General features: G+C 42.4%; 2 protein-coding genes across 5 annotated transcripts in view; both read right to left on the bottom strand.

The window, feature by feature from the left end:
- Positions 1–1,868: 1,868 nt before the first annotated feature.
- Positions 1,869–27,130, bottom strand: part of LOC119456000 (glyoxylate/hydroxypyruvate reductase A) — a 70,647-nt gene continuing 45,385 nt past the window's right edge. The window contains exon 9 of one of the 2 annotated variants that reach the window (XM_049669498.1): positions 1,869–1,885. The gene's annotated coding sequence lies outside the window, so the exon portion shown is untranslated. The remainder of the gene's footprint in view (positions 1,886–27,130) is intronic. The other variant, XM_037717582.2, reaches the window with a different exon arrangement.
- Positions 1,883–27,130, bottom strand: part of LOC119456001 (glyoxylate/hydroxypyruvate reductase A-like) — a 92,874-nt gene continuing 67,626 nt past the window's right edge. For all 3 annotated transcript variants that reach the window (XM_037717583.2, XM_049669493.1, XM_049669492.1), the window contains 6 exons: positions 21,006–21,099; positions 18,433–18,550; positions 13,943–14,010; positions 12,717–12,801; positions 8,422–8,466; positions 1,883–2,022 (listed from right to left, as the gene is read on the bottom strand). In XM_037717583.2, coding sequence (XP_037573511.1) covers positions 1,936–2,022; positions 8,422–8,466; positions 12,717–12,801; positions 13,943–14,010; positions 18,433–18,550; positions 21,006–21,099 — 497 coding nt within the window. In that variant the 3' untranslated portion in view covers positions 1,883–1,935. The remainder of the gene's footprint in view (positions 2,023–8,421; positions 8,467–12,716; positions 12,802–13,942; positions 14,011–18,432; positions 18,551–21,005; positions 21,100–27,130) is intronic.

Here is a 27,130-nt window from a genome sequence, read left to right as displayed (position 1 = left end):
GGGCTTTGTATTAATTGTAGAATGAAAATGCTAAAAGAAAGAAACACACAGACACTCTTTCTCCTGTGCAACGTTAAACAATCTTAAAACATTCCTGCACATTCTTTGCAGCCAATCACCTCCATACTGCGCGTGCAGCACGCTTAAAGGCATGCCGACGTGTGCATGCATTCGCGAGTGAAAATAATTCCCAGAAGCTGGCTTCACCACAGTATGTGGCCTTGCGGGGAAAAGCCCACCTTTGAACCATGCTGTTCATATTCTGTGGATATAGGGGGAAGGCTACGGGTGATGTGTAGTTCAATTACAGTGTAGAATTTAGCCCAGCGTACTGTGAGAATTATAAGTCCCCAATATCAAATTTGGTGGATTGGAGAACATTATGGCCGATATGCATGCGAAGTTAAAAGCGCATGGTGAAGTACAGCCCTGACTGAAAACGTTTTTTCAAAAAATAAGAAGAGCAGGGTGAGTTGGTGCGGTAACATGATGAAACAGCTCTAAAGACGAACTCAAAAAGAAGTAACAAATAGCAATTGAGTGCCCTAGCACATTATAGTGTAAGGGAAACAGTGCTAATGCGCGAGTGATATGTAAGCAACGTTTTAAAGGGTTTTTTTTTCTACAATACACTGAAATTTGTAATGCGATTGCCCAAACGAAACAGTTTTGTTGGAAATTGGGCCATGATTCCGAAAAGTCTCACAAGTCTGCTGTCTTTTTTTTTTTTACTTGCGGAAAAATTAGCCGGCAGACTTTACTTATTCCTATGGTGGAGTCGTTTCCAACGACACGCGAAATACTCGAATTAGACGGGTCCCAACATTATTGCTTCTCTTCTTAGTAGGCAGCGCTAGCAGCTTACGAAGGAACTGCTTAATCGTTTACATTTATCAGTAAATGATAAATGTAAACGCTTATGGAGTGAATCAAATGAAAGCCGCACTTTCCTGACAGGTTTTCCTGACTGGCAGCCATCATTTTTAAGATCTCTACTGGATGAACGTAGACAAATGTAGATGAACAGAGTCTGCAGGCCCCCTAACGGGCCAAAATGGGGAACTCGGCAGAAAGTCACAATTGATTGGACCAGCCTGGCCTGTCTCTGGAACTTTGAAAGACCATTCAAACACATGGACGAGACAGACTCATCATTGGCACTAACTACTAAACAATATTGTAACAGAGTAAGACTTGTCCACAGCACATGAAGGGTTAAATGTATGTGCGAATAAGATAACACTACCTTCCTACCCAGTGACAGGAAGTCAAGAGGTAGGTTGTAATCAGTGGTAAATTACAGTGAACATTTCAATCAATGAAACAATTATATCGAATTGACAAGAAAGAAAAAAGTAGGTTAAGTTCCTGGCCTGTTTTCAATGAATTTAGCAATTATTTTGTTTGGCAATTTGCTTGCTGTCTATGTCAATGCATGCACAAATGTGAACATGCTTGAATATGCTCACATTCTAATCTTAGCATCATTACATTAGTCCAGTGACACTTTGTGGGGAAGCATGGGATTAAAATCACCACCACCTGTACGGGGAGCCAAGCAGCATTCAAGTCACGTACTTTATGACTCCAATACACAGGCTCTATATGAGGCATCTTGAGGTCATTTGAGCGAGTTTTCCTATGTTCAATGACTTAAAAAAAAAGAACAAGCAAGAAAAAAATGCAATTAAAAGAGAAGTGGGACAATGGGAAAACCATACTTCACAGCCATAAATATAATTTGTTCACTCATGCCAAGAATTAAGAGATAAGCTCGGTATCAAAGTACAATATTTATTTAGTAAATTTAATATTAGTACAGTTGTGATGATTATTATTCTCAGTATAAATTTTATTTTATATATTAAAAGCTGTGACTAGTGTTCTGTACAACTATCGATGGCCTTTGAAAACTTGGTGTTGAAGGCATCCATCTTAATATCCGGATTCAAATGAAAATTTATGTACGAGTGGCTCCCCCGCCAGGAACTTTTCAAAGTTGATCATGAAACTCTTGACCACCTGCAAAACAGCGAAGCATGAAAAATAATTTAGCACTTAAACTGTATTAAGAAAATAATGGAATCTGTGTACAAAGACAAAACTATGCAATTACATAAATGTTTGCAACCAGCTGTGTGCAAAGCAAAGTTATGGCTAATATTCCTCCTTTACATAAGCAGAAGATGCCTGTAGGTTGCTGCAGTAATTATATTGAAGATCAGTTAAAACAAAAAATGATGTTGCAACTAGGGTTCCCAATTTATGTTCAGGTGAACCTAAAATTTCGTCAGGCATCAGTCTTTTGGTTCCATAATCAACTAAATCAGAGCACGCTTCCTCTTCTCCCTGTTTCACAACATATGCAGTTTGACAATTTGGTGGATGCCCTTCTTCATTCTACCAGATCAAAACGTATTGGTTTAAATTTAGATTGTCCTCAAATGTAAGCAGATACCCAAATATCGAAAAATTCAAAAATATATCTTTCCTTGAGTGTAAGCCCAGTAAAAGAATCACTGACACAGATATTGATTCACTTTCTCATCAATGATGATAGTTGCAACTTCTTTAGGTAACTAAAAGTCATGGTGATGAACTCCCAGGTATAATAATTATTTATGGGGTTTAATGTTTTAAATCTGACGGTGGGCTATGAGAAACACTGTAGTGGAAGGCTCCTGATCAATTATGACAATCGGGAGTTCTGATAACACAGAGTACACCTAAATATAGGCACACAAGCATTTCTGCATTCTAAACAACTCCATTGTAATGTGGCCTTGGTGGACGCAGCTTACGATTAATAAATTACAGCAAACTTGGGGGTAAGTGGTGCAGTGTTTTCGCCAGCGCCTTCATCACACCATAACATTCATAAAAACAGCAAGTTCAACATGAAGGTTAAGCTGCAGTCTGCGCTAGCTGAAAGGATAGTAAAGAAAAATGGTTTGAGTGGTTACTGATCCTGCTCTTGCAACTGCCTCACACTATGCTAAAATGCGATGTGGTGGTATTCCACAAACCTGAACACAAGCTGACCACAAGGATTCTTGATTTTTTGAAAACCTCTCATGTATACTTAGTCTCATACATATTATGACCTATTTATTACATGGAAGGCGTCGGAGAACGGACACTATTGGCTACTGAACAAGAGGAGCGACACATCTCTGCGAAAAACGCACCATGTGCACTCGCGACCGAAACAGAGCATGTTGCATACAGGAAGCACAAAGATGCACAAATAATATGTGGTTTGACATAACCTTGCTCCCCGCAAACCATAGCTGTAGTATAGACCAGGATTTTGCAGTGCTTATAGGGGGCAGCCATCTTGTTCTGGGGACTGGGAACAGGCGAACAAATGAGAAGGATACCACTCAGCATGTCATTAGCACATGCCTAGCACAAACATGGACTGTGGGACATGCATGCGCCAAGAATATGCTGAGCAGTAACCTTCTTGCTGGTTCAGCTGTTCCCACAGTCCCTAGGACAAGATGGCTGCCTCCTACAAGCACTGCAAAATTCTGGTCTATATGAAGTACTTATTAAGTAGAAAACGTTGCAGTTCAAGAACTGCACTGTGAAACCCGTGGAGTGAGACTTCTATGACAGCACTACTTGCACAGCTTCCGCAGCATCATCTGCTATGTATGAAATGGAGATTAGAAGATAGTACTAAGAAAAGCCCTTTAACAAGACATTTAAAATGCTTTGAAGGTCACTGCGACACATCTATGGCAATAGCAACAACAAGTCCCAAATAATCGAAGGTGTACGATGTGGTCCGCCGTTAAAAAGAACAATTCAATGGGCGGCTCCCGTAATTCCACCACTCTAGCTAAAAGTTCTGGCTGAAGCTATGTCAATGCACTGTGCAAGTATGGCGAGAGGTGCCAGTGCCACCAATCACAAGTCATCTGCTGCATAGTCAGGTGATTGTATACTTATCAGGGGGGAAATAGGCACATGCGCTACACTCATGAGTTCCCTTTAGCAGTGGAGTTGCACGGTCCGTGTACGGTGGCAGCTACTACAGTCAACTGCCACTAATTAGACCCTGACAGGACCGATGGAATGGGTTGAATTATTCGACAGGCTGACTCAAACAAGAGGAAGAAAAAATATTGAAACACAGTGCCGATTCATTTGGCAGTATTTGCCAGATTTTATTTTTCTTAAATTGAACACACACACTTTTTACGAGTTAAAACTAAAGAAACTAAAGTAGAAATGACATTGCATCTCCAAAACAAAGTATAAATCGAACCCCGATCCAGTATTTTAGCAAGAAAAACTTCGCATGCCTCCGATTCTGGGGAAAAAAAAAAAAAAGCCAGAACCAGCGAATTTTACCTTCATAGAATGAAAATTTATTTACTTATAGCAGCCCTGAACCACCCCTCAGGATTGATGAAAAAACAGTCAGCGGATAGCATACAATGCTGTGAACATCTCAGGCAAATTTTGCAGTTGCGCGCGGCTTGTGGAACTAGCAAGCGGTGCGCGAAGTCACCTTATTCTCAAACCTGCTCCTCACTCATTTCTGGATGCTTTATTTGATAATATAGCAGATTTGCATATGCGGCTGCTATTGGCCTATAGATTACATCAATTAAGAAGGGTGTTTGGACCAGTACACTTCTTCCTGCTGTTACTGCGTATGTTCATTGACGGAGTTTAATAAACAGGCTGAAGTAAGCGAAAATTTGCTTTCGAATTTCGGTAATAATTACATACTTCCAGAAGAAGCTTACTATCATCTGCTGACACTCGGTCACGGCCGCCCGCGTAGGAATTAAACTTTGACCACCCTGGTTATCGCGGTCGTAGCTGTCAGGTCTTGCTAATTTCGACTAGTTTTGAACATGCAACTACGTAGCCTAGAACCACGCAATACTGAAGGCCAGCACGCGCTCACTCCTGGCCACTCCTGCATTGGCAGACTTCGCTTCGTATTGAGCTATCGATAGCACTTCAAAATGCACAAGCTGGATGTGGCTACTACCCGTCGGTCAAGCTGGTACAGGACAAAGCCGGTCCACACCACGTAGCACAGCCAGGATGGAGTATATGAGCGCGAGCAGGCACTCAAGCCCTGTCGTGCACAAAGCAAACGCTGCAGATATGCACTGCAGTTGCATGTAGATGCGGTCTGCTACGTAGCGTAGATACCGCGGCTGCCATGGGGTGCCGCGACAAGTCTACTGGCTGAGCGTACTACGGCTCGCTGAGGACAACCACGTTTGGCACGTCGTAGGTGCAAAAATCGGAAAAAGTGGTGTCTATGCGAACATCAAAAATCAAATTTCAACTGCGTGCCACGGTGACGTTCAGTAGGCAGAGCGTTGTGGGCACACCCTGTTCCCCAATGCAAATCTTGAAGAATGAGCGGAAGCACCGAAAACAGGATATGTGATTGCGAATACACTCTGCTTCTGCTAAGCGCACTGAAGTACTTTTTGTGGCAAAGTATTTCTGAAACAGTCTATTTTAACTTCAAATGCATTTCTTGACTTCGATAAACAAAGGTTCAGGACCCCCTTAATTCTCCATCGTCATTACTCTCAGACAGCACTTTATCGCTGTCAGTGGTGGTCCAGCCAGTTTAGGATTAGGAGCAATTTTCGGAGCAGGAAAAATGTCGCTCTGGAGCAGTTTAGGAGCAGACACACCAGCATTTTGGAGCAGTTTCAAAGCAGAAACATTGGTCCTTTTCGAACACTTGGAGTAGTACAGCAGTAATCTGTAGCCATTTGGCGAAGCTTGTTATTACTGTGCAATTAGTAAGTGCTGCTCAACAGTGAAGCAAGACACAAAGTCAACAGCGACCAATTTGCCTTCCCACAGACGGTATACCATGCACGGTATGTTGCAAACATTTATTTGGGTAGGCGAGGAACTTAATTTTGTAAACAAGTAAACGAAACTTTGTAGGCTAACGAGAACAAAGATATGTGTGCCTGGGCGCAAGACAGACATAAAATTACAAATGTGCTAGAACAATTTGTGCCGTCAGGCACAAGACAAAAAGTTATGGCAAATGTCTTACAGGTATTCCAAATGACAGATGTGCTTTGACATGCTTTACCACACTAGACAAAATGTGTATTACGCCCAATAACAATGCTAGAAGCCTGACAAGAGAATGTGCGTCTATTAATGACGCCAAGATACCTCCATATGGTGTGTCGCAAAGATGGTGATGGTGGAGAACAACGTTCGTATCATCCCATGCACTCACTTTCGTGGCGTCTGCGAATAGATACAAGTCGATTCGGCGTAAAAGCATAACTTTTGTCGCCAATACCAAACCGACCTTCCGAAGCACTACCGATTAGGCCTAACGCCCAAGGCAGTGTGCCATGGCGAAAATTGGCTGTTGGCCGATGTGACTGGCAAGCTTACCACAAGCCGTCGCGGAAATTTTGCCGTTAGTATCTTGGTATGAGTGGCTGCAGTTCCGAACTGCATGTGCAAATGCGTGAGTCTGTGTGCATAAACACGCGAATGCGATAGGATGTGCGTGCCTTCCAGTGGCTAATCGGTCCTATATCTTCGCACATAGGCGCTGCTTTCGTCGCCCTTCTTTTTCGACGTCGGGTATAGGAATTGTTTCGATCGGAGTTGACCCGGATGACCCTTGTACCAAGACAGGCGTGCCTCACTATCAGATTGTGGTATCACTGCATAAAATTTTCCAGACTTAATTTCCATAATCCAGAATTAAATTTTATTTTGTCCCAAAACCAATTGCTCCTTCCCACTCTTGCTATGCTTCACCGCGTAACCCTTCTGTACTAATGGCAAACAGTCCGGAAAATCAGATGGCGAAGGGTTTTCGCGTCTAAAATTTCAGACGTTCTTATACATTGATTCTATGGGGTACTGTGGCAGTGCCGCGAAGGCATCCGAATTATCGGGCATGTCCGAAAAAACGGACATGCACTGTCATGCAAACGGACATGCAACACGTCACTTTTTGTTGTTGTCATGCTATGTGAGAACTTTTTCTGTCGCAAACTTGTGATGGCAAAGGCGATGACAGGTGATGATGCTGGCTAGGCTAACTCTAACGGTAGGCTGTTACAAATGCCGTGAACACGGTTTTGGTTTTGGTTCCGTATGAAACAGCACCATGCAGGCAATTTTCAGATCAACTTTAGAAAAAAAGAAGGCGTGCATTAAAATCGAGCAAATACTGTAATATAAGTCACAGTGAACTACCATTTTCACTTTAAAGTCTTCGTGGGGCAGGCCTGAAATAGCCATTTTCGAAATGGATGATATGTGTTTGACGCACTCACTTTATCATCACATAGTATTTTTTATGTGCACTTAAATTATAAAGCACACAATTGCACACCCACGACCGCTTGCTCAGCACCAGAGCACCAAAGTCACTTAGCCACTGTGGCTGTAATTGTAAATCTGTTTGAACAACTCAAGGAACATGCAGTACTTGTGCACTTAACAGTCTTTACAGTGAACATGTTTTTTTTTTTCTGGCAAGCTGGTGGATTTCAGTATGGCTAGGAAGCTTTATGCAGGCTAACATTATGTGTCTTATGCTTTCTAGTATTTATTCATGTACTATATGTATGTCTTTGTCAGTGGTTATTTGTCCATTGTTCTAAAAACAAAATAAGTTGTCTTTATTAACTCATTAAATAATGAACCGATAAATAAAGATGATTGAATTTTTATAATCAGAACAAAAGAAGAAACTAAACAAGCTTGCCAACTTTTATCAAATTTGGTTCAAAATAATAAAGCTTTACACCCATGTTCCCCTTTAAAGTCAGCTTCGCCGCAGCACAGCTTTGTTATGCGGTAAAGCATACGAGCGCTACGAAGGCACTTTTCTGACCAATTTTGTGAAAAAAATAATAATAATTAAAAAAATTATAAAAGGTGTGAGTTATAATCGAGTGAATGCCGTAATCAGACACAGTGAGCTACGGTTATTGCTTGAAAATCTTCCCAGGGCAGGCCAAAAATAGGTATTTTCAACAGGAGATGACGTGTTCAACAAATTCATTGTCTCCTAAGCTCTGCCGAGACAGACTGACAATAAAGTGGTCACTATTGGGGTCGTAATAGGGGTCAGGCACATGCGTGCTGACTGATCAAGTTCGAATTATCCGGCGAAGGTGAAATTCAGGATAGAAATAACAATAGTTTGGGGCCATAGAAATGCATAGGCACCGGCCAGGACCTTTGGTCAAGATCGAATTAACTGAAAAATCGAAATAACCGGAGCCCAATTAACAAACCACTGTACTGACCACTGTAAGAGCATAGGCTGGACACTATTGCACTATGGATATTTGCAATTACTTATTACTAATAACCATAAGTAATGTGTAGCAAAGCTACAGTACTGTTAACTAAATAAGCAATGAAAACACTTACTTCTTGTGGCCTAGAGGGGCCGGACATGTGAGGCGTGATGATGACCTACAAATACAAATTGCATAAGCAAGTGGAAAGCTCAATTTCAACTTCAGCTATCTCTGGGGGCATGAAAGACTAGAGTAGTAAAATACCATCTTCAAAAATCCCTCAGCATTTCTACACAAGGTGATAACACAGTAAGAAAATTACAACTGAAGATAGCACTTCGTCTAGCAAAGTGAGCAGTCGTACGTCATTTAGATGTTATAGTACAGTGTAAAAACCCTGCGCTATGCCAACAACCTTAGAAGCCATGCTTCCTGAGGTGCTTCTGTACGCAATTACCTCAGTAACTGATAGAGGTCGTCACATGACTGGCTGCAACTGGCAACCAAGGAATAACTCACGTCAACATATGTTCACACTGGTAAATGTGATCTGCCCATTGCCACAACGAAATTTAACAGGATTGGTGCCTCTGTTTGTGTCTGCTCGCACCGCTATCCCCACATAAAATACCAATCAGCCTATTCCGATATCCTGCTTCTGTATCACTGATTGGTTCAGCAGCTTTGCAACTCCAGTCGCAGGGCTGAAAAATTGGCCAGGGAACTATAGACAAGAAACAGTTGGTTTTCAATCAAAGCCCTGGACGACCAACGACGTCTTGTCGCGAGAGCCCGGGATGCTATTGCGGCCAGAGGATTCCTGGAATGAGGGAGCCTCCCACCTAGAGTGATCCAAAGCTCAAACGCTCGCGAACACTGTCTCGAAATTTAGTTTATTTCATCACCATCATCAATCAAAGCAATTTGTTGCAACCAACTTAGAAGCATGACCTCAATGGCTCATTAGTTTGAATGCACCCTAAGTCCTGTGCGAACTGTGGGGCCGAACACAAAGGGGTACTACCCTCCCACAAGAATAGACTGTCAGTATAGATGGTTCATGATAAATAACTTGCAGCGCACTTGCAGTGCACTTGATAACACTTGCAGCGTTATGGTGCGCTGCAAGTTCTTCTCCCTCCCACAAATAGAGCCAGCGGCGTGAAGATTTACCACCGACTTCTACTGCAGAAAAATTCAATAAAATTGGGCAGACAGCATGTTTCGTGTATGATGGCAAGAGCCACTACAACTACAGTAGAACCTGTTAATACATTCTGGAAAAAAACGCGAGAAAGAACATACTAACCTGAAAAGCGTACAATCCAAAGCCACAAAAAAACTTTTGGCAGACTCAAGTGTAATTGGCATCTATGTAATGCAAAATGTTACGTGAAACATTGCAGCACAAGACGCCGGTGCACGGCGAACTCATAGTGCTCAAGACGCGCATTGTCGTTTTTGTGGGTTGAGTAAGCTTACATTTGTGCTCGTCGAATTTGGCCTGGGTCAGCAGCTTCTTCGGGTGGCACCTTTTGGCAGAAAGTTTTGAGGTGCCTTTTTGGCGAAAATCGTTGCAGCATGAGAAGGCAACGCGCATCAGGCTGGTGTGGCACGAGTGGCGTGCTTTGTCTTTTTTTTATTGCATAGTGTTTTAAGATGGTTACAGGAAACCGAAACAAAATCGAGCTGGTGAGCCACAGAGCGAAACACAATGCTCACTTCATGCCGCATGCAGTAGGGAACGGCGCCGTGTTTGGCTTATCACCTATTGAAAGCGTGCAGTATGCTTCCAACAGCACTACACCAGATGCGCTGTGAAACAGAAAGGTGAAGATGCTTCTTGCAAAAGAAGTGGAGGTGATAGCTGTGAATGCGATGTACGATGACCCACGAGGAGATTTGCTGGTACAGAAACAGGAAACTGAGCACATGCCAGCATTTTCACATGACACGGGCAGGTATGTACTGCAGGGAAGCTGCTGTGGCGGGCACCTACTGCTCTCAATTGTGTGTACCTCATGCCTTTTCTCGCTCTGATGGGATCTAGCAGCAGAAAAACGTATAATACGATCGCAGTTTGCCGATGTACTAAATGTTGGTGCCGAACGACTGCGTCTTCTGGAAGCGTATTATCCAGTAAAAAGAAAGCCCAACTGTATGGGGTAATGTTTTATGTTCTCGATCACGAAGGTTGGCGGTGAGAAATGGTACGAAACGAAATCGTATCATTGAGGTTCTACTGCATATGCACCACCTATCCAGTTGTACCTTTAAAGGGATACGGACACAAAATATGAAAATTTTACGAAAATGCTGCAAATGAATCCTCAGTGTGTGATTACACCGAAAAGAAGTAGTCACTTAGCTCATATTTGAGCCAATCGCTTTATTTTTGGCGTTTTTGTGAGCGCGTTCCTCGCCGCCCAACCCGCGGGAGCTGGAAGGTGTGACGTAACGACACCCTCGTCGGATAGCCAGCTGGCCGGCCGTGGTCATTCGAAGCATGCCAATGCCGCCATCACCGAGCATGGATTCGAGTTCTCGTGCCTCTATCAGCGATGAGTACATGTCTGAAGAGGAGGACCATTCCAACTTGGCAAGAAATATTACTGTTTACGGTTACGAGCTTTCCGCGTCAAGCGACAAAGAAGAGCAGGCGGCCGTGGAAGTGCTGGTCAAGTTTTCACGAACCGTAGCGCGAAGATTTCGCTCTGCACCAGACATCTGTACAAGAATTATTTGTCATTTCCTCTGTAAACTTGCTTTTTCAAGAGCGCACGCAGGCGAGGCAGCTGTGGGGTACTTCAGCACTGCGTGGATGACTGAATAGTAGTTTATGCCGTCGGCGTGAGCAACTGCTGTAAGGTATCCGTACACTGTACAGTATCAGTACCTCCGAGACTCTCACGTCCACTTCGCCAGCCGCCCGACAGATGGCAACACCTGTCTGGCATTCTCCCCAGTTTTTCCTGCTTTTAGCCTGTGGAGAAGCAGAGCTGTGTGTTTGCCTGCCCCGCTGCCATGTAGGACTGATCTCGTTAGTCGCGATCGCTAGCCTTGTATTGTTTTACTATGCTTTGCCAACATTTTTAAAGGCATTACTGCATTCGTGCCCAGCCTCGGGCATCTCGCCCCAGCCTCAAACACACTGCTCAAGAAGGCTGCAAGTGAACGAAAACAGTACCGACATCTTTTTTGCCTCCTCTTTTCAAACGCGCCGCTGATCATTTTGCCTTGCATTTTCGTGAGAAGACCGATGGCACAGCGTCAGGCTTTAGGCGTTGCCTTTTGAGCGGCATGCCGAGGCTTTTCAGCACAGCCGAGCTGGTCACATAATCATCGTCGACAAGTGGTCCATGCAAATGAAGTCATTTTTTAGAGGTCTCCAAGCTGGGTGTGATGGCTGACAGGCAGGTATCCAACTTTACGCACCTTCTCATCTCTGAGAAACGTGTGCGACGGTGTGTCACGACCGACAATGCTGTTATAACAGCAATATCTGGGCATTTCCTTCCGCCACGACGAACGCGTCAATACCGAACGACGACCGCAGGAAGGCGCATGTAAGATGCACCACCTACGTGGAGCGCCGACAGGGCTAATGTTTCAGATGGACCACGTGCGAAGATCGCCGAAAGGAGTTAAACAAACGCTGCAAGGGACCGACACCTCCGAAAACACTGTGATGGCTGTGGCTAACCTTGGCACGCACACACGGGTGGGTGGGTGTTATGATGTCAAATTTCAGCTTCTGCCGGCGGCCTCTTGGAGGCAAATTGCAACAGAAAATCGCAAAAAAAAAATGCTTCTCATTCTTTTATTCATAGCAGCTTGTTGTATTCGTCATTTTCAACAATTCAACTTTTGTTCCGACGCAAAAAACCACCCACCAACTTTTGTGTCCGTATCCCTTTAAGACCTTAGTACCCCAAATGCATATTCACAGAAACCCCCTCCTCTTCAACATAGAATCCAGCTGTAGTCTGTCACTCATTCTTGTAAATTGTTTTTTATGTGTATCTATACAACTACTATTAATTGTCTTCGACCATATTTTATTAAACTGCGAACAAATTCAAATAAAATGCTGCTGTCCCAATAAGTTTCCATTATATAGCATGAGTTACCTGTATAACTTCCGATGCTTGAAAATATTGATACTGCAGCATTTAAAAGATTTAGCAGTAATCAAACAGAGATGCAATTTTGAATAGCAATAGCATATTACTCATTCCTATATGGTATGTTGACCAGTTTATTAAAGAGTGCTTCAAAATTATGTTAAAAATGCCTGCTTAAACTCTGAATTTACTAATGCAAAATAAAGAAAGCGGTGCTGGTTAACCAGGGCTGAGAAAAGTTGTCAGGACACACAACATTACGCTGTCTACAGTCGAAAAAAGAAAATGCTAGCAGACTTACATCCGGAGTTGCCCAAAGAGGGCTTGATGCAGGCAGTGGCTCGACTTCAAAGACATCAAGCATGGCCCCCGAAATCCACTTCTGCCTAAAGAATAAGGCTCTAGTAAGTTTGGCTTCTACATTTGGGAAGTTGCCATGCTGCCATCTATTAAAGGGGAAATCAGGCAAATTTAAATCCTTAGAGAAGTGACATAAGTTCACTTTGTCTAGGTGATGAAGACTTTGTCTAGGTCTAGGAAGACCAAATCAGCGCGAGGTGAACGCATTAATTTGGTGCAGAGTTAACGGAAATGTCCGTGCATTTTCAAAATTTCTCATATAGAGTACAGGTGACATATGTAGTCTCATTCTCTTTGTTTCATGACTTGTGGCAAGCTTTCCCGTTGCATTCCTGCATTCTTTAATTACATTACACCTCTTGAACTTGCTTTGTACATTTTTTTCTTGGCAGTCATCTACAAGCGCACAAGGTACAACACGACATCTATAGCTTCATATTGAATCATCCAAGCCATATGTGTCAGCTTCTCTCCCTTCTCACTCATCAAGAAAAAAAACCCTTCTTTGTCAAACTATTAGTGGACCATTAGACAGTGAAGCATGTCAGTTGGTTTAGATGTAGGAAAACAGAAGTCAATTCAAACCTGGAAATGTTTATAGTATCACTGGATGATCCCTTTAAAAGTTCTGCATGGGAGATATGAACACCCCGAAAGAGAATGAAATATAAAGAAAGAGTACCTCTTCAAAACATAACCATCACTGCTACAAAATTCAACCACCTGAATGAATGTCTTCACTGCCAAAGTAGTGCACAACCAAAAAATTCGGCACTGTTGCTCAGATTAAAAAACTGAGATGCATTTTGTCTATTAAAATGAGGGAAAGCTCATAAGAAGGGCAAACAAGTACTTAACGGATGCAAAAAAAAAAAAGAAGTGCATATTTTTTTTAATTCGGCCAAAGCCTTTCCTAATGCGTAAAATTAACACAGTTTCCATGCACTCTTACTGAAGAACACACTGAAATTGTTCAGCTGTTCTGGCTGTCAAGTCAGTGGGTTCAGATGTCAGGGTTAAAAAATGAATAAACATGCTTTATTCAAGTGGCAAAGTTTACCAAGGAAGTAAAGCTTTCTATGCAATGTGGCAGACAATAATACAAACTATACCAATCCTGTATACTTAAGTCATAGTCTACACTGTTCAACATAGACTCAAACTCACTTCAAAGCATTCAGCAGGCAATCCTCAGAGATGATACTTCCTCGACCAATATTGATGAACACGGGGCTCTGTGCAAGGAAATGAATGCAAATTAAGGGTATTGAAATACCAAAAGTGAAAAAGGAATGAAGTTTACAAAGCTTTCCATCGAATCTGTGGCAATAGCCACAGCTAGATATCTCATTCTAAGTTATAAAAGCAACCATTAGTGAAACATTACAAACATTGAAACATTAAGTGAAATAAAGCTACAAGAAAATGTTTAAGTGGCAATAGCTGTAATACCACAGCTTCTAAGCAACTTGTGCTTGTGCCAACGCTTAAGTGGGATCCGAGATTGTTTTCGTTTCTTTTTTTTAAGAAATAGCAAAAAATAAGGCAGCAAACGTCCCCGTTTTCTTTGGCGCTGAACTCATTTATTGCGAAACCAGCATTCTCCCACAGTGAGGACGTCCAACTTGTTTTTGTTTGCTTGCTTTTTCCTCAAATAATTGAGCTCGCTCCCTCACTGTGGGGAATAACCGAGAACCCAGCAATGATTGGTTCAAGGGGGAGAGAAATTATGTCTTAAAGTAATAATCTGAAAAAAAAAAGAGATTTGAAATTATAGTTAAGTGACAATAATAAATTTATGGTAGTACGAAAAGTAATGCGTGTTTAGACAAATAATCGGTGACTTCATCTTCTCTGTGATGTACGGAACTTCCTTTCTATATGGTATAGTAATGTATGTGGCAGAATTAAAAAAAACATGCAGACTTTAGCTATCTCAGACTCCCCATATTTACGAACAGTAATACCTTGCTATGGCAAAGTTGAAGGGAGAACCGCTTTTACTTGATTACATCCATTACTTCGTTTATAACAATTGGCTGCCAGGAAAGGCCGGTACGTGCTGTCAGTAGCCACTGAGTAAGCCAATCCAAAAGCGCACTGTGCACTGCCAAAGGACCACAAAAGATTCTTTTCTGTCACGTCTTCGTCAGCGAGGTGACTGCTTTTTGTCATGCAGCCCGTGAACACTAATACATCTTCACTGTTGTCATGCACGTAGAAGTAACGGCGTAACAGGTCTTCGTGTTTTCTGAGCATGCCAGCAAAGTGCTGCAAGCCCCTGATTTTGTACAATGCTCATCGCTGTACACAAGCAGACGCTTATACAGAACAAAAAGCATTTCTTTTTGCTGGCATCCAGTGACGGTCATTGCGCTGAATCAGAGGCTAGCAGCGCCCCATTGACATCCTCAAGAAACGGTGATAAGCTGAGCGATCGCCAAGTGCATGAGCAGTGGTCGTAATTTGAATCAATTTCATTTTTTATTCTTATCATCTATAGCACCAAGAGCTTAATCCCAACAATAGAGGTGGCATGGCTTTGTCAGAGCCAATGACGAATTGCAAAAAAGAATGGAAAATTAAACGGATAATAATGAAATACATCTCTTGGCTGTGTATGAGCAGCAGATTATCACGGCCACAGTCGGATGGCGCAGTATGCCACAGTTAGATGGCACCAGCATGTACCCCATGTACCTTCGTACTGCAAGACACACACTCCTTCAACCAATGCATATCATGTCTTTTGCATGAGAGCGCAGGAGCGCGCGGGAGCCAGTGGCATTGGCATAGTGTGATACAGCAGCAACCGTTGACGTATCAGCACAGCCAGTTAGTGCATTGCCAGGATTTTTGAACTGCTAATTCAGACCACTTACAAGCAGCATTGCATTCCCTCCGATCTCAACCTAAGTGGCTCAAGATGATCAGTAGATCTTCATTCTGAACTAAAAAAAGCTCATTATATCCATTTAAAGCAAATTTTTGCTTTGTTAAAACAAGATTTTGACTGTATGGGTTTCCATAGGAATTTTCAAGAGACATTAAGATTACTTAATTTATCATTAGGTTGTTATAACCCATTTGGCTTAAGTTTCAGTGTTATACTAGCTTTATTTAGTTCAAATGTATAGTCGATACCAGATACGCCACACATGAAGGGGATCACAAAATGGTTCACTATATAGATAATATGAAATACTAAATTTGTGTATCTGAAGCTTATCTGACAACTCCACGTGCCTTGAAGTTTCCTGTGATTGTGAAAAGAAATTTGCGGATTTATTTTGAGAAAGTTTTGTCAAATGCATAAACATTTACTTATTTTATTGTGACAGCAATTATAGGGAACACTCCAAGCGAATTTCCATTGTTGCCATGAAGTTCCATATAAAGTCCAAGTATGATAAGATCCTATAGCGCCACACGGCGCCATGTGCTGTAGGTGCAAGGGTAAGCATGATAGGGCGAGCCGAGAAGGATGGTGGTTTGATGCGCACCGTTTTCCTGCTCGCCCAGTGTGGTGCGCAAGAAATCGTGGGGAGGGGAAGGCAGGCTGGTGAGCACGCTAACCTGGACATTCCTGTGCATGGCATGAATGAGCATGGTTTTATGTAACCTGGAAGTAACCCATGACAGGTACAAAGACTGTCCGGGTCAAGATGACTCGTGGCTTCATGTGCGCTAAGTTCTCGTCACAATGACCACAGCCGCTGGATAAAAAAAACGTGTGGCCTGCCGCGTTGCAATGGGACCGAATGCGACAGCCGTAGTTGCATTGTCGGCCGCTTGGCTGGGCCTAACGGCGCTAGCCATCGGCAATGGAACGCGTCGACTTGCACACGCGACGGCGTTCTAAGCGCGTTCCCGACGCATCTGCTATGCCGATGCCAGACAACAGCCCCCGACGTGTGGCGCAGTGGCGGATCACACCGTTTTGATGCACGCGACAGGCCGTACCTTTTTTTTATCCAGCGGCCGTGCAATGACAATAGAGGAACATGGAGTCGATAAAACAGAAAAAAAAAACCAATACAGCATCAGTTTTAGTACACACAAGAAAAAAACTTCTGACAAGAAAAAGAAAGAAGGAAGACTGGGCTTATGTATTAATGGTATGTTTTTATGTAAACATAATATGTGACATTGCAACCTACATACAAAGATAATGCAATAACAAAAGAACAAGAAGCGGATAAAAAATGCCACAAACAACAAAGCCAATGAAACATTATGCTCAGCATCTTCAAATGGCATTAGCATTTTATGTGAAACCATCATGGGAGCACCAAACATGACTGTTGCAGTGCTACAAAAAGCCTTGTTGGCTTGACTATGCTGTGTTTTTTTTTAAGAACGTTAACTCCCTTTGATTCGTGCACGGTGTGTATTGCCATGTAGATGCACAGTAAACGGTGAAGTGTGAAGCATGATTCTTTGGCTTCTGTGTGGGCATGCGATTTGTAGATACTAGTGCTACAGCCTTTACAAGCTCACTCTTCTGCGATCAAGATTTTTGTGTATTGTGGAAGCTGGGCCTTAGTATTAGAACCTATGACCTAGAGCTTTTTTTTTTTTTCTTGGCAGGTCATCTGGCATAGCCAAGTATGCTCCTCACAGTCTGCACCATGTTATACTGCCTCTGGAATGTCTTGGCTTTTCTCAGGTGACTGGTGCTGAACCTCGTTACACTTTGATGACACAGGCTGAACTTTATATGCTTACGAGTTAGAACCCGACATTATTAAATTACTTTGGTCCTGTCTACTTATCTGGGGACAGGTTTTCCGATGATCTTAAACCTTGGGCAGCTGTACAAAAGCTTTCTGTAACACTGCAGCAGTCATAATTGGTGCTCTCATTGTGGTTTCACATAAAGCACTCATGCTTATTCGAAGACATTGAGCATAATGTGATCTGGGCTGATAAGATTCCCATGTTTTTCCATGAGTTCCCGTGCATTTTACTATACTTCAATAATTTTTTCGGTTAGCAGGAACACTAGCTGATTCTAACAAAAAAATTGGGGAAATTCAGTCTCTCTGTGAATGTCACCTCATGATCATCTCCTGTTGCTGCAAAGCTTGCACCCTGCATTCCTTTTTATTAGTCAGACAGCAGTTAAGGGCTCGAAACTGGGTTTGTCTTGAGATTCAAGCATGACATTAATAAATACAATAAATATAAAACCACATGCTTGTTATGTAAAATGAAAATTTAACAAGATGACAACACTTGCAAAGCTGCATCACCACAGTGTGCAGCCCATGAAAACTCTAAAAAAAGGATTTACAATTGCATGCTATATTATTAGCCCAAAAGGTAAACATTCAACTGAAGTAAGTCTAGATGGGAAACACTTGAAGTCACACTAATTATGTAAACACCAATTATGTAGGTTTATTCATTTCAACCCAACATTCTGGAGTCCTTCCGATTCCTTAACAGGGGCAACTTAAAAAGCCGGCTTTGTCAGGAGTGACATCGTGAAGCAGCAGCAGCTTTACGATGATGGTGTCTGAAGAAATCTGAAGCATAGGGTTTAATTTATTAAACCTAGCTGGTTGGTGTCTACGTAAATAGTTGCATTTATATCTGCAGCTTAGCAGAGACAGCACTATATAACATACCGTGCCAAGAAAATTGATACTCACATTCTTGCATCGCCTCAGGACATCCCCATTGAGCATGCCAACGGTGTTCGGAGTGCTGGGGAGTGCGTTGACCAGGTAGTGACAGTCTTCAAGCAATGAGCTCAGGTCTGGAGAAATCCTGAAACAAGCAAGGTACAAGAAAGGTGCTGTTCTGAGTGCACTTGGCATCAAACCCCATGGTTGGCAAACCAGAGCTCTGTAGTTCCACGTGAACCAATGAATGACAAAGGAGGAAAAGAAAAATGGTGAAAGGCTTTCAGGATAATGGCAAGAAAGCAAGAACCTGTGTGCATTCTGCTGGAGCATTTTTAACACTTGTGGTACACAAAGAAGCTTAAAAGTGCATTTCTTTCTCGAAATGCCATTTCTTGCATACTTAAAGTCTTTGATGTGCCTTTCTTTAGGAAACTGCTCACCACAATACATTGACATTTTTTACAGCTTATAGTACATTGTGTTGCCAATGACCTGAAGCTAAAATATTAAAACTTTCTCTGACATATTGCCAAAAAAATTAGTCTTGCCATTCTCCTCTTAAAAGCAACGAAAAGTGAGAACAATATTTTATCAAGTGATGCCTCTACAAACTGAATGTCTTTAACTTTTCCTTGAAGACAGCAATACGTGGAATATACCAGCAATTTAAATGGTCTTGTTGACCAGTTCTTAGAAAAGGTACATTGAAATCTGAAACTCAATCTAAAATTCGAAATATAATTACAGGAAAATATTAAAGGCTTCACGACAATAAATCTACTGATTGGTATGTTGAAGGGCATCCTCATTCAGCATGCAATATTACAGATTAACGTATGCAGTAGCTATTACAATAGAACGCTAAAACCAAGGTGACCCATTTACCCTACCTCTTCTATACTACCAGCATGTTTTGCTACAGCAGTGGTGTAGACAAACTGGCCGTAAAATTAGTCTAGCATTTCCTCATTGCCATGGAATCATGGCAGAGGTGAAATTCCTACAATATGTGTATCCTTCAGAAACTAGATTTTGGAGTGTGAAGCCACAAAGCACAGGGGCACGGTGGTTTTGTAGGTGCAGCTTGTACCGAGTTCTTGGGATGCCCCGTCTCTAGAAGTGACTTCTTTAGCAATGACGTCCAGTGACATACAGTCACACAACACTCCTTTTCCTTTGTTATGCACTTAAAGCGGTTACACCAGCTCTTAGAGATCAATGCAAGACAATTACATGACGAACTTGATAGAATGCATTTGCTTTGATTAAAAAGACATTCAACAAAAAAATTCGAGACAAACAAATTATATTCAACAGTGTCATTGAGAACAGTTTCTGCAAGCAAAACATAATTTCGATAGAAACCATTGAGGGATGATTCTCCAAGTCAAGTGAGGCTTCGGGGTGTAAAACTGCAGAGATGCCCACTTGAGTGTGATGGGAGCATGTGTGTAATGGCAACGACAAGATGACAGTGGGTGGTGATGGAATGAAGATGGCATCACAGATGCGGAATGACAACATCGTGATGACCACAATGGCAATGATGTGACGATCATAGAATGCTGACGATAGAATGACGACTTTACTGATAAACAACCGACTAGACTAGAGTAGATGCTATCAAAGCTATGATGTCACGGTGAGCTGTTGTGGAAACATCAAGGTGGCATTGTCACTCATTTTAAAGCGAATAGCTTTCTTTTGCTTTTTCACTTGTTATCATAGTCTGCTGTTGGTAGTAGGATGTTGGACTTTCACCGCCGATATAAAGACTGCAACACAAAGAGTGTGTGTGCTCGTGCAATAAGATGTGGGACATGTTCATTGTCGAACACCAACTATTATAGCCAAGACACACGTGCTGTCCACCAATGCTAGTGCTACAGATGTACTGGTTAACAGGCCTGTTGTCTATGGAATTATGTAATTAATCAACAAATACTACTAAATACTCTTATTGCAAGAAATTTATGCCACCATGCACACCCTTAATTTATAAAGCAAATAGCTTTCTTGAAGCATTTGACTATCCACTTATGTTGACAATCATCATTGATGGTTTATGCACAATATTTGTTATCCTTTGCATCTTTTCTGGCTCACAAAGCTTTTTCATGCAATACTAGAAGTCGCTTTCATATTATGGAAGCATATTTGACTAATCCAGCTTCATAGCTTCAGTACTAACATTTTTTTTTTTTTCAAATGACTTTACAAAAAACTTTTTTTTTTTCAGCTCATAACAGACAACTGCAAATGCCTGCCCCATATGAATATTAGACAGCCCCAAGTTCCAATTTGAACTGTTTCTCTGTCTTAAATCTGAGTCAGGTATTACACATGTAAAAAAAATAACCGGAAAGCATTATTGGAAAAACTCCATATAGACATAGTTGAAAAGCAAGCAGCAACTGCTATCAGTCAACAATACATAGTATAGTGGATAAATACGAGCATAATCTAGGCCCTACTAAATTTTTTAGAGCCAATGTTCATGAAGCAGCTAGCAGATGGGCTCTTCAGCATAGAAGTCTAAGAAATGGCTTTAGTCAAATGCTTCACGTTTGAAATCAAGCATTTGTTCCTATACACACTTCTGAAAAGATGAACTTCGCAGTTCTTCACAGCTCCTGCTTCGCCTGGCAAAGCCATTCACCGTAGTTCCAAATTGAACCAGGGACTTGGCAACTGCAATGGATAGATAAAATGATCGGAGACCTAATTAAAACAACAATCTATACACAGACTTGCATCAAAATGGCTGATACCGCCAAACATTAGAAACTACCCTATGGACCAAGAGTAATCACAAAAGGTCTTCTCAAGTTGCAGCTACATGATATACCACGAAGCTAAAGTAAAACACGAATAAAAAATTATTAGAACACTTGTTATGCATAATTACATGATACTATCACAGAATTGCAGCACTGTATCACTCTGTAGGTGGTTTTTAAGAATGGTTTAGTCTCAGGCATACATTTTGGAGCCTAAATAAAACCACACTTTATGGGGTCTGAAGTGCTCTTGGTAACAAAGGAAATTACAACAATGTCGTGCGAACACTGAAAGGGCATTTATTGTTCTTTCTGTACAACAATACCAGCCAGCAGAAATACATACAAGGAACAGTTCATACTGACTGAAAGTTTAGCAAGTTGGTTGGGATTAGCAAGTTGGTAGGAATGCAAATGCAGACACAGGTAGAATAAGAAGAATGTTTGTGTTGTCCTTTTTATTCTACTTGTGCCTGTGTTTGAACACCTGTTTTCCCGTAACCAAGGAATAGTTCCTCGGTGAAACACTGAGGAATCAAGGAAGTTCAACTGACCACACAAGGTTACCAAGAAAATATTTGCCCATGACCAACAAAGATGCTTAAAGGACCACTGAAACCTAATTTGAAAGTTATTTGTGCTGTTTATTTCCCCTGCATACATCGATACCTCTGACTGAGTATTAATGGCCCACATTGCCTTGAACATATTTTCATATGGTTTTAATGTCAGTGCAAGCAGCTGATCAACTGCAGCACCTTGCGAAATGATCAACAATAAGCATTAAGTGGCTCCTCAGACGCTCTGTGACGTTTTGCAGGATCCGCGAGTATTGACAACATCATAGGCCGGATATTTGCGCAGAGCACAGCAAGATAGACTAGTACTGGTCGTCCACTCGCGTCTGAAGATACATTCGATATGATATGACGTCTAATGTTGCGTTTGACTTCTAACGATTACTGCACCCAGCCAATTTCCAACAAGTTCTGACAGGTTATCCTCACCGTCAGGTGGCACTAGCTTCAGAACACATGCGTCATCTCTCATGGCAGCTGCATAACAAGAAAAACACCCCCACACACCATGTGTGTGTCATGCATGGAAACTGAACCTCAGTACATGCGATAATCGTGCGGGAAGACAAAACATTGGGGCATATGAAAGAGTTGTGCATCATCACAGGCTACAAATGCAGGCAAACCAGAAAGTGCGGCAACACATTCTAGTCGTTTTTTACTTGCACTTGTTTGAATTTACGCTGATGGTCATCATCATCCTATATTTATGTCCATTGCAGGACGAAGGCCTCTTCCCTGTGATCTCCAATTACCCCTGTCTTGCGCTAGCTGATTCCAATTTGCGCCTGCAAATTTCCTAACTTCATCACCCCACCTAGTTTCCTGCCGTCCCCGACTGCACTTCCCTTCTCTTGGTATCTACTCTGTAACTCCAACGGTCCACCGGTTATCCATCCTACGCATTACATGGCCTGCCCAGCTCCATTTCTTCCGCTTAATGTCAATTAGAATATCGGCTATCCACGTTTGCGCTCTGATACACACCGCTCTCTTCCTGTCAATTAACGTTAGGCCTAACATTTTTCGTTTCATCGCTCTTTATGCGGTCCTTAACATGTTCTTGAGCTTCTTTGTTAACATTACCTTTGTCTTCTGCATATTAATCTTAAACTCCAATGAATGAAATGGTAACTAGGCTGATCTCAGAAACAGCAATTGAAGTGGGAGGTAAGGCACTAAGGTAACCAGTAAGTAAGCTCTCCCAAGTAACAAAGGACCTAATAAAGAAACGACAAAACATGAAAGTGTCAAACTTAAGAGATCAGATAGAATTTGCTGAACTGTCAAAACTGATCTACAAGAAGAAAGTAAGGGATATTCAAAATTATAACGTGGAAAAGATTGAGGAAGCAGTAAAATATGGAGGCAGCATGAAATCAGTGAGAAGAAAACTTGGCACAGGACAAGGCAAGATGTATGCACTGAAAGATAAGCCGGGTAATATCATCAGCAATTTCAATGACATAGAAAAAGCAGCGGATTAATTCTATACTGACCTGTACAGTACCCAGAGCAGCCAAGCTACTTTTATTCGAAGTAGTGATGAACAGGATACAGAGGCTCCTTCTATAACTAGCAATGAAATTAGAAGGGCCTTGCAAGACATGACCAGGGGAAAAGCTGCTCGAGAAGATGTAATAACAGTCGATTTAATCAAAGATGGAGGAGATATGCTTGAAAAGTTCGCGGCCCTTTATACGCAATGCCTCACAACTTCAAGTGTACCAGAGAGCTGGAACAACACCAACATTATACTAATCCATAAGAAGGGAGACGTTGAAGAATTGAAGAATTATAGAACCGTAAGCTTGGTTTCAGTATTGTATAAGATATTCACTAAGATAATTTCCCATAGAATCAGGGCAACACTTGACTTCAGCAAACCAAGAGGCTGGCTTCAGGAAGGGATATTCTACGATGGATCATATCCATGAGTATAATGAACCTCTCTATATGGCTTTCATAGATTATGAAAAGGCATTTGATTCAGTATAGATACCAGCAGTCATAGAGGCATTGCGCAATCAAGGAGTACAGGAGGCATACATGAATATCTTGGCAAATATCTACAAGGATTCCGCAGCTACCTTGGTTCTCCACAAGAAAAGTAGAAAGTAACCTATCAAGAAAGGGGTCAGGCAAGGAGACACAATCTCTCCAATGCTATTCACTGCATGCTTAGAAGAAGTATTCAAGCTCTTAGACTGGAAAGGCTTAGGAGTGAGAATCAATGGCGAATATCTCAGCAACCTTCGGTTTGCAGATGACATTGTTCTATTCAGCTACAATGGGGACGAATTACAACAAATGATTGAGGACCTTAACCGAGAAAGTGTAAGAGTGGGGATGCTGATAGTACATATGCATAAAGAGCTGAACGCGATTTTTGAAGAGAGAAGGGCTACTAGCTAAAACGCAACCAACCATTTTGAAAATACTAATGCAAAGAACCAAACGTGAGGTAAAAAAATGACCGGAACTTTACGTGCCAAAAGTACGATTTCAATATGAGGCACGCCATAGTGAGGGACTCTGAATTAATTTTGACTTCTTTAAGATGCAACCAATGCACGAAAACTTGAGCTAGAGAATGGGCACAATATATTCAATTAACAGGGCTTATGGCACAACTTTTGCTCTTCCATCAGCAGTTTCTAAAAAACAAATGATGCCAGTCTGCAGTTAAATTGCATTGGCTGATGCAAGAGTACGTCTCACAGCCCACAAAACTGTTTCAAACTATTGTACATGGTCCTTGCAAGCAGCGAACAAGCAGAAAGTGTCCTCTTGTAGCAGTCTTAACTTCTTACACAGTCATGCATTGAAAAAAGTGGGATCTGACATACACAACTGCAGGCACATTGTGCACTAGTGAAAGGGGAAGTTGGCATTCATATCAAAGAGAGATTAAAGAGAATCATTAAGTCAGTTTTACAAGTTCTCAATACTTCCTAACTTCAGTGTTTGACTCCTTTAGAATACAATGTAGTCTTTCTTTACTCATACAAAGTTAAGTAGGCCCAAGCAGGTGTCATCAAAATCCCAGCAAACGGGTGCAGCAACATCAAAGCTGTGGTGCTGCACACTGTTTGCTCTTGCGCCTTTTCTAGCTTATCAAATATCCTCTCACATTAAAGTGGATCACTTTTTGGTATTGAAACCTAATTTAAGAACACAGCTGAGCTTGATTTTCTCCTTAAAGGGACCATGACATGAGTATCCAACTACAGTATAGACCACTTTTAACATAACAGTTTATAGTGCAGAACTGGCTACAATGCAGCCTTTTCCGACTCCCGTTTACCCTCCCATAGAACTCCATGTATATGCATACCGCTTACAGTGCAGCCGCGTGAGACGAAATACCGGTTATAATGCGGCTTCCGTGGGAAAATCTCGCCAACAAGGGCGGTAGCAAGCACATAGCGAGCACACCTCTCAACGAGTTGTGCCCACCGATGGGAGAGGAGATCAACGAGGGCGATGCGGAGGAAGAGCATGAGACGTGGAGCATGAGTCCAAGGGCGATAAAATTGTCACCGCGCGCCATATGTGCGAGTGAAAGCGCGCGGGGGATGCGCGCCTTTATGGAGAGCGAACGCACAGCGGAGAGCAAACGCGACTTCCGTCACGCAAAAGCCTGTGGGAGTATGGGAGGGAGGGAGGGAGGGAGGGGGGGAGGGAGGGGGGGAGGGTGACACCAAATGCGTATCTTGCAACCAGGCGCAAGGGTAACTGGCGACGCAATCTCCCATGCGAAAGGAGCAACAAAGCGGGAAGGCAACGCGGGAGGGAGGGGGGGGGGGGGGGGCTTTTACTCTGCCAACAAATGCGTTAGTGTAGTTTGCGCCTGTGCCGGCTGTCGGTGTTGTCGCACGCACCATATCTTGAAAGCGATCTCCACACAGCTCTGACCTTTGTATGCACTGTGCTTACGCCGCTCAGTTTCCGTTGAAGTGATAGACCGCACGAACCTTCGCTCGCTGCGGCGGCCTCGCTTCCCCACGCCCGCGTTTTGACAGAGGTTGTCTGCGGTCATCGAGTCTATTCATGTTTGCTTGTACGCGTTGACACCATGCTTGTTAATTCAGTTAGTAAGCGAATGTGTCAAGTTAATGCAGCCAATAAAACTACTATCTCTACTCCTTATAGCTTTCTACTAATTTGCTATCGCAATTGATGCTTCACCTTTCGGGCGAAACTGCGACATTTTTTTTTAATTATTACTTTGTCTGCTTCATGCGAAGATCGTGGGTACTTGGACATTACCCTTTTGAACGTTCGTAAATTTAAACAGATGCAAAACTCCCAGTCGCACGCTTCGATTCTCGGATACGCGTGGCTGCTTGGTCTACATGTTTTGCATACGTGCAGGGCTTGAAAATCATTGTTTTGGTTATAGTGCGGTACCTCTTAAAGTGCAGATATTCACGACTCCTGTGACTTTCGTTATAAGCGGTCTACACTGTATTCTCAGTTTATCATTGTACTAAGTGAGAGTAGAGTGGCCAGTATGGTTAAACCCACACACACAAAAAAAAGGGGGCTCTCAGTGCACATTTTGACCCTAAATTTCAATTTGAAATCACTGCTAAGCCCCTTTACCAACAGTGATTGCCAATTTAACATGGCTTGTGTGACATCAAGAAGTGCAGGGCCACCACTATGTCGCCTGCTTCAAAATATTCTGATATCATGTACAGTGCTCAATAATACAAAACCTGACACTCGGAGCGCATAGCTGCTAGCTTTTTTTGCACCGCTGATGGGCACTAGGGACCCCCAGCACTCACTGGCGGTGCACAAAGAACCGGCCATCATCACGTTTGAATCCCTGAGAACTGTGAAAGCTGTGCCGAGAGGGTGCATTCCCACTACTGTGCGAGTGCTCCAGCAGAAACCACTGTGCACAATGTTTTTTTTTTTTTTTTTTTTTTTTGGGGGGGGGGGGGGGGAGTGAGCAACTCCTCCTGGATTCTTTAGATGGTGCACTGTGCCTGCAATTTTTTCGCTCACTCAATAAAAGCACAACAAACCAGAGACTGCTTGGAAAAGCCATCTCGGGCTGATTTCCAAGACACACATGCAAGAACAAAACCATGCATATACTGCATACTCAAGGTGGTGTTCAGAACACAGCGACCATGATGTGTTTCCGGTCAAGTAAAAGTGCGTAAAAGCATGGCCTTCGAGATTAGCTTCCATTATTCTGAGGGAGCCATCACTGAGAGTGCAATTTAGACCCCACATATTGACCATGCGGAATGCGCTAATGGATGATGTTTCGTCAACCATTAGTGTTACCACAATGTTGTACGGTTCAAATGAAATATAAAAAAATTAGAAAGCAAATTTTCTACC

Source organism: Dermacentor silvarum, chromosome 6 (genome assembly GCF_013339745.2).
Source record: "Dermacentor silvarum isolate Dsil-2018 chromosome 6, BIME_Dsil_1.4, whole genome shotgun sequence".
NCBI classification, from domain to species: domain Eukaryota; kingdom Metazoa; phylum Arthropoda; class Arachnida; order Ixodida; family Ixodidae; genus Dermacentor; species Dermacentor silvarum.
This window is presented reverse-complemented; position numbering and strand designations above follow the sequence as displayed.